Source organism: Oncorhynchus tshawytscha, linkage group LG28 (assembly GCF_018296145.1).
Source record: "Oncorhynchus tshawytscha isolate Ot180627B linkage group LG28, Otsh_v2.0, whole genome shotgun sequence".
NCBI classification, from domain to species: Eukaryota; Metazoa; Chordata; class Actinopteri; order Salmoniformes; family Salmonidae; genus Oncorhynchus; species Oncorhynchus tshawytscha.
The window spans coordinates 33,272,955-33,288,628 of NC_056456.1; the positions used below are offsets into that span (position 1 = coordinate 33,272,955).

General features: G+C 42.9%; 1 protein-coding gene across 2 annotated transcripts in view; it reads left to right on the forward strand.

Moving 5' to 3' along the window:
• LOC112227124 (polyamine-transporting ATPase 13A3) overlaps positions 1-15,674 on the forward strand; it is a 45,001-nt gene that overhangs the window by 13,685 nt on the left and 15,642 nt on the right. For both annotated transcript variants that reach the window (XM_042307832.1, XM_042307833.1), the window contains exons 2-20: positions 3,590-3,666; positions 4,085-4,261; positions 5,422-5,601; positions 5,858-5,928; positions 6,095-6,178; positions 6,648-6,717; positions 7,264-7,398; positions 7,838-7,910; positions 8,396-8,527; positions 8,785-8,952; positions 9,598-9,755; positions 10,157-10,345; positions 10,737-10,798; positions 11,541-11,691; positions 14,330-14,452; positions 14,559-14,576; positions 14,717-14,870; positions 15,043-15,163; positions 15,374-15,498. In XM_042307832.1, coding sequence (XP_042163766.1) covers positions 3,616-3,666; positions 4,085-4,261; positions 5,422-5,601; positions 5,858-5,928; positions 6,095-6,178; positions 6,648-6,717; positions 7,264-7,398; positions 7,838-7,910; positions 8,396-8,527; positions 8,785-8,952; positions 9,598-9,755; positions 10,157-10,345; positions 10,737-10,798; positions 11,541-11,691; positions 14,330-14,452; positions 14,559-14,576; positions 14,717-14,870; positions 15,043-15,163; positions 15,374-15,498 — 2,242 coding nt within the window. In that variant the 5' untranslated portion in view covers positions 3,590-3,615. The remainder of the gene's footprint in view (positions 1-3,589; positions 3,667-4,084; positions 4,262-5,421; positions 5,602-5,857; positions 5,929-6,094; positions 6,179-6,647; positions 6,718-7,263; positions 7,399-7,837; positions 7,911-8,395; positions 8,528-8,784; positions 8,953-9,597; positions 9,756-10,156; positions 10,346-10,736; positions 10,799-11,540; positions 11,692-14,329; positions 14,453-14,558; positions 14,577-14,716; positions 14,871-15,042; positions 15,164-15,373; positions 15,499-15,674) is intronic.

Genomic DNA, 15,674 nt, shown 5'->3' on the forward strand with positions numbered 1-15,674 from the left:
TTGGTATTGGTCAGCCTGTTGCATGCTCATGGTGTGTGTGTTCCCAAACAAGGACTCTGACGCACTCTGACGTTGGTGGGATTTGGAGGATGATAGAGGCAACAAGGGAAAGAGCCTCAGATCCACAAAGTCCCTTCCACCAGGTGGCTGATGAGATATGTTGGCCGACTGCCATATTACATCTCCATCACAAAGCCCTTGCTTGGAAGCGTACTTCACCAGACTGCCAAGAACCTTGCCCTCATCCAGGCCAAGGTGGCGAGACACGGTAGTGATGACACCACAGGACTTGTTGATCTCGGATGCTCTTGCCAGCATACTTTTAAAAAAATTTTTTTTTTTTACCTTTATTTTACTAGGCAAGTCAGTTAAGAACAAATTCTTATTTTCAATGACGGCCTAGGAACAGTGGGTTAACTGCCTGTTCAGGGGCAGAACGACAGATTTGTACCTTGTCAGCTCGGGGATTTGACCTTGCAACCTTTCGGTTACTAGTCCAACGCTCTAACCACTAGGCTACGCTGCCGCCCCGGCATACTTGGGGTCCAATATGTACGCTGCGGCATGTATGAGCTTCAGGCAGTAGTAGTCTTCACACTTTTTGATGTATTTCAGAACTGCAGTTTCCTCTGCATGGAGCAACAGTGGAATGGGCAGGGCAGTACGGATTTATTCTCTTACATCTGCAAGCAGAATCTGAACATCAGACAGGATGGCATTGTCTCCCTCAATCCATGCAATGGCTACTGCTATAGGTTTCAGGCTGCTTACCACTCTCTCCCAAAATACATTATCCAGGAGGATCCTCTTGATGGGGCTGTCCATATCGGCAGACTGTGATATGGCCAGTTCTTGAAGAGACTCCTTCCCCTCCAGGAGACTGTCAAATATGATGACAACACCAACCCAATGGGTGTTGCTGGGCAGCTTCAATGTGGTGCTCTTATTCTTCTCACTTTGCTTGGTGAGGTAGATTGCTGCTATAACTTGATGACCCTTCACATACCTAACCATTTCCTTGGCTCTCTTGTAGAGTGTATACATTGTTTTCAGTGCCATGATGTCCTTGAGGTGCAGATTCAATTCATGAGCAGCGCAGACAATGGGTGTGATGTGAGCACTTTATGCACTTGACTGGATGATTCTGCATCTTTGTTGCATTATTCACATATGATTTGGAACAGTATTTGCAAATGTACACAGCTTTTCCTTCTACATTAGCTGCAGTGAAACGTCTCCACACATCAGATAGTGCCCGTGGCATTTTCCTGTGAAGATTAGAAGATTTTTTTTTTTTTTAAACAAATACAATTCCATGTACAGATGAATAGTTAAGCAGTTAGATTAAAACAACTCCTTTGTAAGATAAATGTTTTAAAATGAAACACATATGGAAACATGTGAATTAACACTCCTCAGTTAGCAGGCTCAAGCAAGCTAAAACCCACAAGTTAGAAATGATTTAAACACACTTTGCTGTAGGCTACTATTTACTCGTTAACAAAAAAAGAATGTATGTCATAAAATATATTCACTCCACCCAGTATTGTAATCAAAACTTACCAGAAAGCTTGTAGTCCTTGGCTCAGACAGTGTAGTAGTGTGGGCTTAATAGCATCTCATTAGTGTGCAAGATCTTTAGAATCAGCTGTACATGTGATGGAAAAGTACACTACACATGTGATGGAATAATGCACTGTGCATGCAGAGGGTTGTGATCCCATTGCATTGGGAATAGTTTAACCAAGATATGCCACAAGACCTAGAATTGCCTTGTGTATCCCACTAAAAAGGTTCACTGTTATAAGCAAACTTATTTGATTCATTTAAGCAAATTTCCACAAATTCCAGGGCTTAACTTCCCATAGAAGATTTCCAGAAAAATTGGGGTGGGGTTGGTTTTATTTTTGTAATCCGTGATTGTCTGTAGGCCCTGCCACATACGTCTCATATTTGAGCTGTTGAATTGCGACTCTACATTGGCTCTATACTGATGCTTTGCTTGTTTGATTGCCTTAAGGAGGGAATAACTACACTGTATGTATTCGTTCATGTTTCCAGTCGCCTTGCCATGATTAAATGTGGTGATACGTGATTTCAGTTTTGTGCGAATGTTGCCGTCAATCCACGGTTTCTGGTTAGGGAAGGTTTTAACAGTCACAGTGGGTACAACATCTCCTATACAATTCCTTATAAACTCACTCACCGAGTCAGTGTATACGTCAATGTTATTGTCTGAGGCTACCCGGAACAGATTCCAGTCCACGTGATCGAAGCAATCTTGAAGGAGTGGGATCCTATTGGTCAGACCAGCGTTGGATAGACCTAAGCACGGGTGCTTCCTGTTTTAGTTTCTGCCTAGGGGAGGGGATTTGCCAAAAGTAGGGCGGGGGAGGGCCTTGTATGCATCGCAGAAGTTAGAGTAGCAGTGGTCGAGTGTGTTACTCACTCGTGTACTGCAATTGATATGCTGATAGAATTTAGGTAGCCTTTTTCTCAGATTAGCTTTGTTAAAATCCCCAGCTACAATAAATGCAGCCTCAGAATATATGGTTTCCAGTTTGTATAAAGTCCAGTGAAGTTCCTTGATGGCTGTCTTGGTATCCGCTTGCGAGGGGATATACACGGCTGTGACGATAACCGAGGAGAGTTCTCTTGGGAGATAATACGGTCGGCATTTGATTGTGAGGAATTCTAGGTCAGGTGAACAAAAGGACTTGAGTTCTTGTATGTTGTTACAATTACACCATGAGTCGTTAATTATAAAACATACACCCCCGCCCTTCTTCTTACCAGAGAGATGTTTGTTCCTGTCGGCGCAATGCATGGAAAATCCTGTTGGCTATACGGACTCCGACAGTGTGTCCCCAGCTAGCCATGTCACCCGTGAAACAGAGTATGTTACAATCCCAGATATCTCTTTGGAAAGCAACTCTTGCCATAATTTCATCTACCTTGTTAACCAGGGACTGGACATTAGCTAGTAAAATACTCGGAAGCGGTGGGTGGTGTGCGCGCATCCAAGGCCTCACTAGAAGACCGCTCCGGCACGCTCTCCTCTGACGGCGTGGTTTTGGGTCGGCCTCTGGAATCAGTTCAAATACTGTGTGATCCGCTTTGGGAAAGTCGTATTCCTGGTCGTAGTGCTGGTTATGCTGGTAAGTTGACGTCTCTGATATCCAATAGTTCTTCCCGGCTGTATGTAATAACACTTAAGGTTTTCAGGGCCAACAAAATAATAATACATTGAAATAATGTATTGTGAAATAATACATTGAAAAAATAGTGCACAGTTTCCTAAGGACTTGAAGGGAAGCTGTCATCTCTCTCGGCGCCATCTTGCAGTGTATAGCACATTAAATCCACGCATTTGTCAAAAAGGGCTTGACAGCATTCCGGGCCTAAACTGCCACAGGCAAAGGTGATAGGGCCATGGTAGAACAGGCTTTTGGATCCTTTCGTTTCAAGTCAAATACCGCAGCTTAAATTCAAACATAACGAGACAAAATCCAACATGCTACCCAAACAGGAATATTTACAATGGCAAACAGTTCCAAGACGCTGAGTAAGATGTTCCCTGTTGTTTCAGTGGGACCTTTAAACACTTCTGACGGGATGGAGAAGAAAGACGTGAAGATCATCAACCAGGGCCTGGAGGACGAGATGGTGAGTGACTGAACAAACACCATATCATGCATGCCTGTCCAAAAACCATAACTACATCAAGACCCAAGATCCTACCCCTGGCCCAGCTAGGGTCTTTATGTAGATCAGAGATGACTGGATACTACGTGTAAGCATATATAGTGAAAGGCCATCTAGGCATAGCCTTATATATACCATACTGATTACCGCTGCGCTAGCATAGCATAGCAGGTGGCGTGATATAGCTAGCTAATATTGATCTAATACTTCCTTAGATTTGGGTACGTCATTTTAGGTGAACATTGGGGAAAAAGGGGCGGATCCTTTAAGAAGTGCCTGGGATAGGGGCTAGAGTAGCTGAGCTTCCATCCAAGAGGTGTTACAGCCAAATTTTGCTCTCTGACCCAACATGTGCCACAATCTCATTGTGTGTCTATAGGAGGTGTGGGGTTACCGGCCGTGCCCCTGGAAGATGGTTCTGGTGGCCGTTGGGGCGGTGTGCACCGGGGGGCTGCTGTTTCTGGTGCTCTACTGGCTGCCTGAGTGGGGAGTGAGAGGGACCTGCACACGGACCCCCTTCATCAGGGAGTCCCAGACACTGCTGCTAAGATCCACGGTACACTAATCTTACTCACCAAAGATAACCTTTCATTGGGTGATTTGAAAAGTCCTAGTCAATCGATCCATAATATAATAAAACTTTTAGCAAAATTTCTTATCTTTAATTTACAATCTGTAGAAACTATGAGAATAGAAAGGTTCATAACTTTTGTGAAACATCACAGCTGAAAAATATATAGCAAATAGAAATCCAATGTGGATGGTGTTAAGAGATAGATGGGAGGGGTTGAATGGAGCTGAAGAGTGGGACTAATAACAACAAGATAACCAATGTAAAATATACTGTGTCTGTAAAAATGTGAAATATAGCACAGTTAAAAAGATATAGCAAATACAACTGGATGAACATCAGAAATAGAGGAAGGCCAGAACTAAAAACAAACAACATATAACTATTGTCAAATAGATTGCGTCTGTAAAAACTATATAGTACGTATAAAGCTGGAAGCAGAAGCTTAAGTGTTATTGTTCACTAGTTTACTCCAATTAGGGGAGGGGTGGTAGGGTTTGTGGGAAATTATAAAAGAAAATATATTTTAAAAATATATGTCTGTATATGTATGTATGTACACTACCGTTCAAAAGTTTGGGGTCACTTAGAAATATCCTTGTTTTTGAAAGAAAAGCACATTTTTTTTGCCCATTAAAATAACATCAAATTGATCAGAAATACAGTGTAGACATTGTAAATGACTATTGTAGCTGGAAACAGCTGATGTTTTATGGAATATCTACATAGGCGTACAGTGGCCCATGATCAGCAACCATCACTCCTGTGTTCCAATGGCACGTTGTGTTAGCTAATCCAAGTTTATAATTTTAAAAGGCTAATTCATCATTAGAAAACCCTTTTGCAATTATTATAGCACAGCTGAAAACTGTTGTTGTCCCCCCTCCCCCCCCCAAAAAATAAAACCTACTACGCCCTAAGTAACAGTAAAGATAACATTGGCTTGTGACTACATTACAAATTGTAATTTACAATAACCAATTCTCTACTGAAGAGTCAGTCTGCTTAATCACTAATATCACTGTCTTACAGCATCAAATGGATGGTATTCACATCCTCCCCAAGCTCGAGGTCCATGTGCTGTGCGCAATTTATCCTGGGGACAATGTTAACTGGATGACTTGACATTGGTTAAATTCTAACAGGACGAGTTTAGGAGATGGTTCCGGGCCAAGGTACATGTGATGCTAGCCCCTGGAAAGAGACCCTTTGACGGTGTCGATCTCCTAAGCCCTCTGCACATACCTAATGGGGACAGTATACACTCCTTCAGTGCCCTCCAAGATGAACTTCAGGGAAAATACATCCATATCCAGCCAGTTCAGGTAAGGCAATGGCCTCTGATATTCATTAACAAACAGTGTCCCAGTTGTCTTGAATGGCTCTCTCCCTTCATGTCCTTTCCTTCAAGACAAGTGATGGGTGAAATGTACAGATCTGTGGTCCTGGAGGAAAGGACACGAGGGAAGGAAGGTATCCAAGATTATTGAGACGCATGAAGTGATGGATACAGATCCAAAGCCCTCTCAGTTGATTTCTGAACATTGCTTGGTGTTCTGACTACATCTCTCTTTCTATCAGGTTTGCTACTTCACCCACCACAGCACAAAATACTACTGGAATGATCTGCTTCAGAATTTTGAAGTGTTTAAGTAAGAGCCCTATTGCAAAATCACATTACATAAGACTTCAGTAACCCCCATACATGTGTAATTGTCCAGCTACTTTTAAAACATGGACATTCTCTATCATCCTTATATGAAAGGTGGTAAGTATACAGTATTACCATGGAGGTGACTGTGTGTGCTGCTCTTCTAGAGGTTTGGAGGATGTCAGGGTGACTTGTTCCAGCATCCACACTGACCACAGCTCTGGTCTCAGCAAACTACTTCAGGACTACAGGTAGCCTACATTACCCACAACCCTCTACTCCCATACACAGTACATAAGAAGAGGCCAGTGGGAGGAGCTATAGGAGGACATGCTCATTGTAATGGCCAAAATGGCATGAAAGGAACGGAGTCAAACGTGGTTTCCATATGTTTGATACCTTTCCATTTATTCCATTCCAGCCATTACAATGAGCCCGTCCTCGAATAGCTCCTCCTACCAGCCTCCTCTTCTGCACCTCTACCTTACACATAGGCATAATCATCCCTGTTCCTACAGGCACTATTGCACACACCACCGGTTCTTGAATCTCATTTGGCCCAACGGCTCTTTTGAATGTTGGAATTTATCTCTGAATGTACAGCTAAGACTGGCTAGTCCGCACAAGCATACAGTGCATACCGGTGTTTGAACACTTTGGCCCTTTGGCGTGTGAGAAAGCTGGCAAAAATGCTAATGGTTTTCAATCCGGTTTCAACAGGAGACTGTTCTTTGAAGTGAATGAGATAGCAGTTAAGGTGCCATCTGTGTTCAAGCTCCTCATAAAAGAGGTAGGTTACTGGATACATCTTCTCTCACACAACAACAAGTATGACCTGGAGTTTGTCTTGATCAGCTGACCTGGAAAAACCCTGGAGCCTGTTTATAGTCTTCAACTAGTCCCCAGAGTTTTTACGGGTCAGGTCACATGGCTAGGAATAACTACTGTACCTTAGAGCAGTGGTTCCCAACTCAAGTCCTTGAGTACACCCAACAGCACACATAGTTGTGTTGTAGCCCCCAGACAAACGTACCTGAGTCAACTCATTGAGGGCCTGATGATTAGTTGACAAGTTGAATCAGGTGTGCTTGTCCGGGGCTACAATAAAAATATGTACTGTTGTTGATACCCAAGGACCGGAGTTGGGAACCACTGCCTTAGAGCAAACGCTGCTAATTTTCCAATGACTCATCTGATAATAACAATCCATTATCTAAAATGATAATGGGATAAATTGACAATAAAACAATCATAAATTTGACAATAAAGCTGCATAGGATGAAACTAGCTCAATAATTTCCCACTTTTTTTCCCATATTAATTCTTTCATCCTCAGGTCCTGAATCCGTTCTACATATTCCAGCTCTTCAGCGTGATTCTGTGGAGCATTGAACAGTATTACTACTACGCCGCTGCCATAGTCTTCATGTCTGTCATATCCATAGCTACCTCGCTGTACACCGTCAAGAAGGTGGGTGGTCGTCCTAGACTAAGAACTTCCTCATGTAGCGGAAGTGGCAGCCATGTTGCCTCTCAATCTGAGTTATCGAAGTTAAATGTTACTCGTTCCTTGGCAATGACAGAATAGTTATTATTGTGTGGGGGGGCGCTAGCGTTAACTTCAAATCTCCCTACCATCATATAGGAGAAGGGTTGAATCCTAAGCAACCTGCCTACACATAGTTTGAAGTATAATAGCAACATAGCTACTGTAGTAGGTCAAAGCTGTGTGCTGGAAAACCTTGGTAGAGAATGGGTCGAAAAGGCATTGTGGTGCTCGTGAATTTCCTTTTTTCGGGTACAAACCAATTCTCACTTAAAACATATTTTTGTTGTTGTTTTTAATAGATTACTTCTGTGTTGTTTAGCTTATGTTTCTTTTAATGGATTCCCTTTTTCTCTGCTTACAGCAATACATCATGCTGCATGACATGGTGGCGACACACAGTATTGTACGTGTCTCAGTGTGCAGAGGGACTCTAGGTTTGTAGCAGCCCTGCTAAGACTGGCTCTATAGAGATTAATGTAGTGTATTCATTGTTATTCATCTATTATTGCATTTTATTAGTGACTTCCTCCTTTCCATTGTTTCGGTTACACTTTTAAAGTATTACATTGACAATGTGTACTTGATGATGATTTGATAATGGATATAATTTCATCCTACATCTTTTATTACATCTTTTTATTTTTTTATTTACATTTTTTGTTGATTGTGAAGGAAAAACAAGTCCTCCTTATGGACTATGCTGCTTGTTATGGGTTCGCCATCTGACCAGAGGGGTATACTACAAACCGGAACAAGGAGTTAGCCAACTAACTTGCCTAAATATTATTATATAACTTTTTTATTTATTTAGTTTAGCTTTCTTAATGAAACAGAAAATCCATAGTTATTTCTGGTTGTTAATCACAGTTAGCTGGCTCCTGCTTTGTAGTATACCCCTGTGGTGTTGTGTTGAACACAGATGTCGAGGAGGCCATGTCCACAGAGCTGGTCCCCGGTGATGTCATCGTCATCCCGTCCAATGGAATGATCATGCCCTGTGACGCCGTGCTGGTTCATGGAAACTGCATCGTCAACGAGAGCATGCTGACAGGTGACTATAAAATGTTCATCCTTTAATTTGAACACTGTGGGCCAGTTTCCCAGACTCAGATTAAGCCTTGTCCTGGACTAAAAAAAACATGCTCAATGGGAAAACTAATTTGAAAGTGCTTTTCGGTTCAGGACTAGCTTTAATCTGGGTCCGGAAAACAGGCCCCAGACCCCATGCCATAATAAAAGCTGCTATGGTTCCATTGTAGTGTAACAGGTTATGTGTACCTATAATATCTTTCTATTGGTACTCTGCAGGTGAGAGTGTGCCTGTCACCAAGACCAGCCTACCCAGCTCAGGAGAAGATGGGGCTGGCGTCTATAGCATAGAGGAACACAAGAGACACACACTGTTCTGTGGCACTCACATCATTCAGACCCGCTTCTACACCGGGGAACTGGTCAAGGCCGTGGTGGTCAGGACTGGTGAGACCACTTATTGTTTCCAGTCTTCTGTTATAGAGCTGTTTTTCATTGACCTTAATACACCTAATACGCATTTATTACCTATTATAAACTGAGTGGTTCGAGCCCTGAATACTGATTGGCTGACAGCCGTGGTATATCAGACCGTATACCACAGGTATGACAACAACAAAAAATTACTGCTCCAATTACGTTGGTAACCAGTTTATAATAGCAATAAGGCACCTCTGGGGTTTGTGGTATATGGCCAATACACCATGGCTAAGGGCTGTATCCAGGCACTCCACGTTGCGTCATGCTTAAGAACACCCCTTAGTTGTGGTATATTGGCCATATACCACACCCCCCATACCGTATTGCTTAAATATAGCATATGTGTATTAGTGCATGGGCCTCAGACTCTAGGTTAACTGACCTATACAGGGCTGTAAAGTTGTTATAGGTCTAGCTCAAAGTGTTTGTGTGCATTCAGTTTTAAACCAACCTTCCCTGAATACAACAGTGGAGAGAGACATGGTGAGGATGGGCTCCCAGCTTCCACTGGGATGTGAGATAAATGTACTCAATTAAAGGGTTAATATGGCACTCTGCAGCTCATCAATTCAAATGCTATTTAGGTTATTTCCAATATTTGTTGTCTGTCAGGTTTCAGCACAGAGAAGGGCCAGCTGGTGCGCTCCATCCTGTACCCCAAGCCCACTGACTTCAAGCTGTACAGAGATGCCTATCTCTTCCTGCTCTGTCTGGTGGGAGTGGCCGGCATTGGCTTCATCTATACCATCGTCCTCAGCATCATAAACCAGGTACTGCACTTTGCAGTTTGTCTGTTCAGGCATTGAAAACAGATTGCATTTCTGTTGTGCTTTTTTCGCTAGTGCTCAAAGAGCATTACACCTACCCACTCCACAATCAATGTGTAGTATCCATCCTGTGTTTTTGGCTTTGCATTAAATGAGTGAAAATAGTCCTCTGACAATGTAGGAATTGACCATTATTTAAACATGCATGGCCCATTCCCAACCAATTCTCTTTTTTGGAAGAATATGACCGTCTCATAGTAAAATAGAAAAATATCAGTATGGAGACCGTTAAGTCCAGGAATAGTGTTGTTTCCCTGTCTGCAGTTTGTCCATTTCATTGAGTATTTTCCATGTCCAGGTTCCAGCCAAACTTATTAGAAGGTTCCTCTCTTCTCTTTGAACAGGTTCCAGCCAAAACCATAGTGGTTGAATCTCTGGACATTATCACCATCACGGTGCCCCCGGCGCTGCCTGCAGCCATGACAGCTGGCATCGTCTATGCCCAGCGCCGGCTGAAACGTGTGGGTATCTTCTGCATCAGTCCCCAGAGGATCAACATCTGTGGCCAACTCAACCTCGTCTGCTTCGACAAGGTACCCACTATGCCTTGTCTGCTTCGACAAGGTACCCACTATGCCTTGTCTGCTTCGACAAGGTACCCACTATGCCTTGTCTGCTTCGACAAGGTACCCACTATGCCTTGTCTGCTTCGACAAGGTACCCACTATGCCTTGTCTGCTTCGACAAGGTACCCACCATGCCACCGAAACACAAACTATCAAACTTCATGCCAAGTATCAGGCTGTTATAATCACTAGTGAAACATATTGCTCTATCTAGTAGTATGTTTTTGTAAAACTATGATTCTGTGATTTTAAAATAAAGTATTCAGAAATCTTTAGCTAGCACACAGGTAGGAAATGCAGACAGTTGTAGAATGAAGCTACAGTATATTTCTGTGTAACTGTCCTGCTCCTCACACAGACTGGTACTCTCACTGAAGATGGTTTGGACCTTTGGGGGATCCAGAGAGTTGAAAATGGCAGGTGAGAATGAGAGGGATATGAGGTGTCCATGTTTCTCACCATGGCCACCATGGCTACCATGGCTAAGGAGCGATGTTCTCTTCTACCATGTATCAGTTATCTACTGTCTCTGACCCCTCCATTGTTATGGGGAAGTCAGTGGATGAATACCACAGCTCCTTTGTTTCCCCCAGTCCTTTCTCTGTGACCCCACTAGTCCCCTCGTGAAACCCCCACTACGTTAAAGGGGAAATCAGCAGTTGAAACAATAACAAAGCCTACCACTGTTTTGGTAAAAAGCTGACGGATGGGGCTGGAGAAATGTAACCAATTTCAAATTCATAGACAGAGATATGGATGCAAGGGATGACCATCCATGATATCAAAAATGATAGTTCTAACCATGTTTTGAGGCTATACAGTTTTATTTACATTTACTTTGTTTTATAAACATTGGAGTTAAACAAGCTTATATTTTGGGTTTTGATGGGGTACAGCAGTTGAACTAAGCTCATGAGGTATTTTTAATTTAAATTCCTCAACAATCAATGGGTACATATTAATTTGTAGGGTCAAAAATTGATGTAGCAAACTGCAGATTGTCCTTTTAAAGGGATAGGCAACATTTACATAATGTTGTAGATACCTTTTTAAAGCTATTCAATCAGAAACCCACAATTTACACGCGTTTACTGCAATCCCCTATGGGTGGAAAACACAAAATTGGTCTTAGATCAGCTTTCAATCTACTTCTTTCTCTCAGTTTCTCTCCCCCAGAGGATGACCCAGCCAATGAGACACTAGTCAGGTCCTCGTTTGTGTCTTGCATGGCCACCTGCCACTCTCTGACCAAGCTAGAGGGAGAACTCTCCGGAGATCCAATGGACCTCAAGATGTTCAACGCTACAGGCTGGGTCAGTCGGTCGCAATGTTTTTTTTCCAACGCTGTCTCTGTTCCTGTGTGGATATTGTAACCTACAGTAGTTTCTGTTATATACTGAAGAAAATTATAAACACAACATGTAAAGTGTTGGTCCCATGTTTCATGAGCTGAAATAAAAGATCCCAGAAATGTTCCATACGCACAAAAAAGCTTATTTCAGTCAAAGGTTGTGCACAAATTAGTTTACATCCCTGTTCGTGAGCATTTCTCCTTTGCCAAGATAATCCATCCACCTGACAGATGTGGTGTAATGCAGACACTGGGAGTCAGGAAGCAAGTACAGGGGGTGAATTTAATAATACAAAAAACATGGAACAATATAAAACAAGAGTAGCGTCTGAACATGAGAAACAAAACTAATACTGCCTGGGGAATGAACCAAAGGGAGTGACGGATATAGGGGAGGTTATCATAGAAGTGATGGAGTCCAGGTGAGTCCAGAGGCACAGGGGTGCGTAACTATGGTTGCAGGTGTACGTGATAATAAGTCAACTGGTGACAACGAGCACCAGAGAGGGGGAGCGGAAGTATACGTACAATTTCAAGAAGCTCATTAAACAGCATGATCATTACACAGGTGCACCTCGTGTTGGAGGCAATAAAAGGCCATTCTAAAATGTGCAGTTTTGTCCCACACAACGCCACTAATGTCTCAAGTTTTTAGGGAGCGTGCAATTGGCATGCTGACTGCAGGAATATCCACCAGACCTCTTGCCAGATAATTGAATGTTAATTTCTCTACCATAAGCCGCCTCCAATGTCGTTTTAGAGAATTTGGCAGTATGTCCAACCGCCCTCTCAACCCCAGACCACGTTTAACCACGCCAGCCCAGGACCTCCACACCAGGCTTCTTTACCTGTAACATAGTCTGAGACCAGCCACCCGGACAGGTGATGAAACTGTGGGTTTGGACAATCGAAGGATTTCTGCACAAACTGTCAGAAACTGTCTCAGGGAAGCTTATCTGTGTGCTCGTCGTCCTCAACAGGGTCTTGATCTGACTGCATCGTAACCAACTTCAGTGGGCAAATGCTCACCTTCTCGATGGCCACTGACACTCTGGAGAAGTGTGCATTTCATGGATGAATCCTGGTTTTAACTGTACTGGGTAGATGGCAGACAGCGTGTATGGCATCGTGTGGGCGAGCAGTTTTCTGATGTCAACGTTGTGAACAGAGCGCCCCATGGTGGCGGTGGGGTTATGGTATTTTATTGATGGCAATTTGAATGCACAGAGATACTGTGACGAGATCCCGAGGCCCATTGTCACGCCATTCATCCGCCACCATCACCTCATGTTTCAGCATGATAATGCACAGCCCCATGTCGCAAGGATCTGTACACAATTCCTGGAAGTGAAAATATCCCAGTTCTCCCATGGTGTGCATACTCACCAGACATGTCACCCATTGAGCGTGTTTGGGATGCTCTGGATCGACGTGTACGACAGCGTGTTCCAGTTCCCACCAATATCCAGCAACTTTGCACAGCCATTGAAGAGGAGTGGGACAACATTCCACAGGCCACAATCAACAGCCTGATCAGCTCTATGTGAAGGAGATGTGTCACGCTGCATTAGGCAAATGGTGGTCACACCAGATACTGACTGGTTTTCTGATCCACGCCCCTACCTTTTTTTTTAAAAGTATCTGTGACCCACAGATGCATATCTGAATTCCCAGTCATGTGAAATCCATAGATTAAGCCCTAATGAATTTATTTCAATTAACCGATTTCTTTATATGAACTGTAACTCAGTAAAATTGTTGAAATTGTTGCATGTTGTGTTTTATATTGTTATTCAGTGTAGTTTGCAGATAGCCAAGTCAATGGGGATTCCAATGAAGAGTTGTGGAGAAAGAGGCTCCAAGACAACATTGGAATGATAATCTCTCGTACACTTGTTCAGTGTAGTTATGCTAACAATGCTACACGCTAACTGCATTTCTGTAATAATACTGTAGTAATGTGTTACACATACTGGTATTACACAGGAAATGTTCCAACTTGTATATGTACTGTTGCTGACTGAAACATGCTCTGACACATTCTTCATATCTTTGTATGTCATGACAACAACACAAAACATTTTGACAGATAGTGGCAGCAGTGGGATTCTTTCTGTTAGAGCTATGGTAACAGAGCTATGGTAACAGAGCTATGGTAACAGAGCTATGGTAACAGAATAGCTGGAAGATGCTACATTTTAAAAAAAACATATATATTTGACCTTTATTTAAGTCAGTTAAGAACAAATTCTTACTTTCATTGACAGCCTAGGAACAGTGGGTTAACTGCCTTGTTCAGGGGCAGAACGACAGATTTTGACCTTGTCAGCTCAGGGATTCGATCTTGCAACCTTCCGGTTACTAATCCAACGGTCTAACCACTCAGCTATCTGCCACCCCGACATGCTAACATAAGCACAAAATCCCTACCACTGGTGCCAGACTGTTTCTACATTCAGCAATATTACATCGTTGCCTTGGCAAGATGGCAGACTGGACCCCGGGTTACCTGTCTAAATCATGTTTAGCCTGTCAGAAGGGGCTGCCAGGTTTCAAATGGGTCACTAATGTTGTTTAACACCAATGTTTGTCATGTTCAGATTCTAGAGGAGCCAACAGAGGAAGAAACAGCCCTCCACAATCCCATAATGCCCACCGTGGTGCGGCCACCCAAACAGGTGCTCCCAGAGGTCAACCAGGAAGTCAATCTAGCACAGAACATGGTACAGTATCCATAGTATGCTCTCTCCTACCTTGCTACATCTCAATATCTGGTAGATATACCTTAACTATGTTCTTTAAACCTTCTTTTCTCCTTTGTGTTTTTAGGAGCTGTCTGAGCTGACGGTAAGCACTGAGGGCTTTTTCAAATGCATCTTTCTTTTCTTTCCTGAATATTGATTTGTATGTGAATGGATTTGTTTATGAATGGGAAAAGTTGAATGGTTGAAGGGATTTTGTTTGATCTTGTGCTGTCGGTCTCTCAGTTGTCCTATGAGATTGGGATCGTCCGCCAGTTTCCTTTCTCTTCGGCTCTACAGAGGATGAGTGTGGTGGTCCGGAAGCTGGGGGAGAAGCGCATGGACGCCTACCTCAAGGGGGCGCCAGAGGTTGTGGCCAGCCTCTGCGCAGAGGACACAAGTTAGTTAGACCTTTATTCAGTCTTTCCAGGCAGCAGTTTGCCAGAACATGTACTTCTATTCCAGTACCCCGCCTGTATGTACACTGTCAAGACAGGCTTACGCATTTACATGAACATGCTTGCAGGTTAATAGACTATAACCCAATTAATTATTATTTTCTCTTACTCTAGTACCAGAGAGCTTCACAGAGACCTTGGAGTTTTACACCAGGCAGGGGTTCAGAGTCATAGCTTTGGCCCATCGCCAGCTGGAGGCCAAACTCTCCTGGCACAAGGTCCAGAACCTCAACAGGTAGTACAATGTGCTTAATGCAATGTGTTGAATAGAATCACAGGAGTGAGAACTGACTTATTTCTTGTTAGAAGATTCAAGACATTTGAATGTGTGAATTTGTGAACTTCCCCCTTTCACAAATAGTGTAACTTTTTTTAAATATTTGCTGGATTATGTGGGATAAATTCTTATTCTTTAATTGATTGATCTGTTTTCTATACCTGTCAGAGATCTCATAGAGACCAATATGGAGTTCCTTGGGCTCATAGTCATGCAAAACAAGCTAAAGGAAGAGACTTCTGGGGTTTTAAAAGACCTGCGACGTGCAAACATCCGCACTGTGATGGTTACAGGTGAATAAGCCAATCATATACAGTCTTCATCTACAATACAAAATGTTGTCAGTATTCTGGGAGATTGTTTAGGTTTGCTTGTGCTGTTTTGTACTGTAGCATGTACCAATCTTACCAATATTCAATACCATAGTCCCACCAGCACTTTACACTGAAGCAACCATCAGTACTGCAAA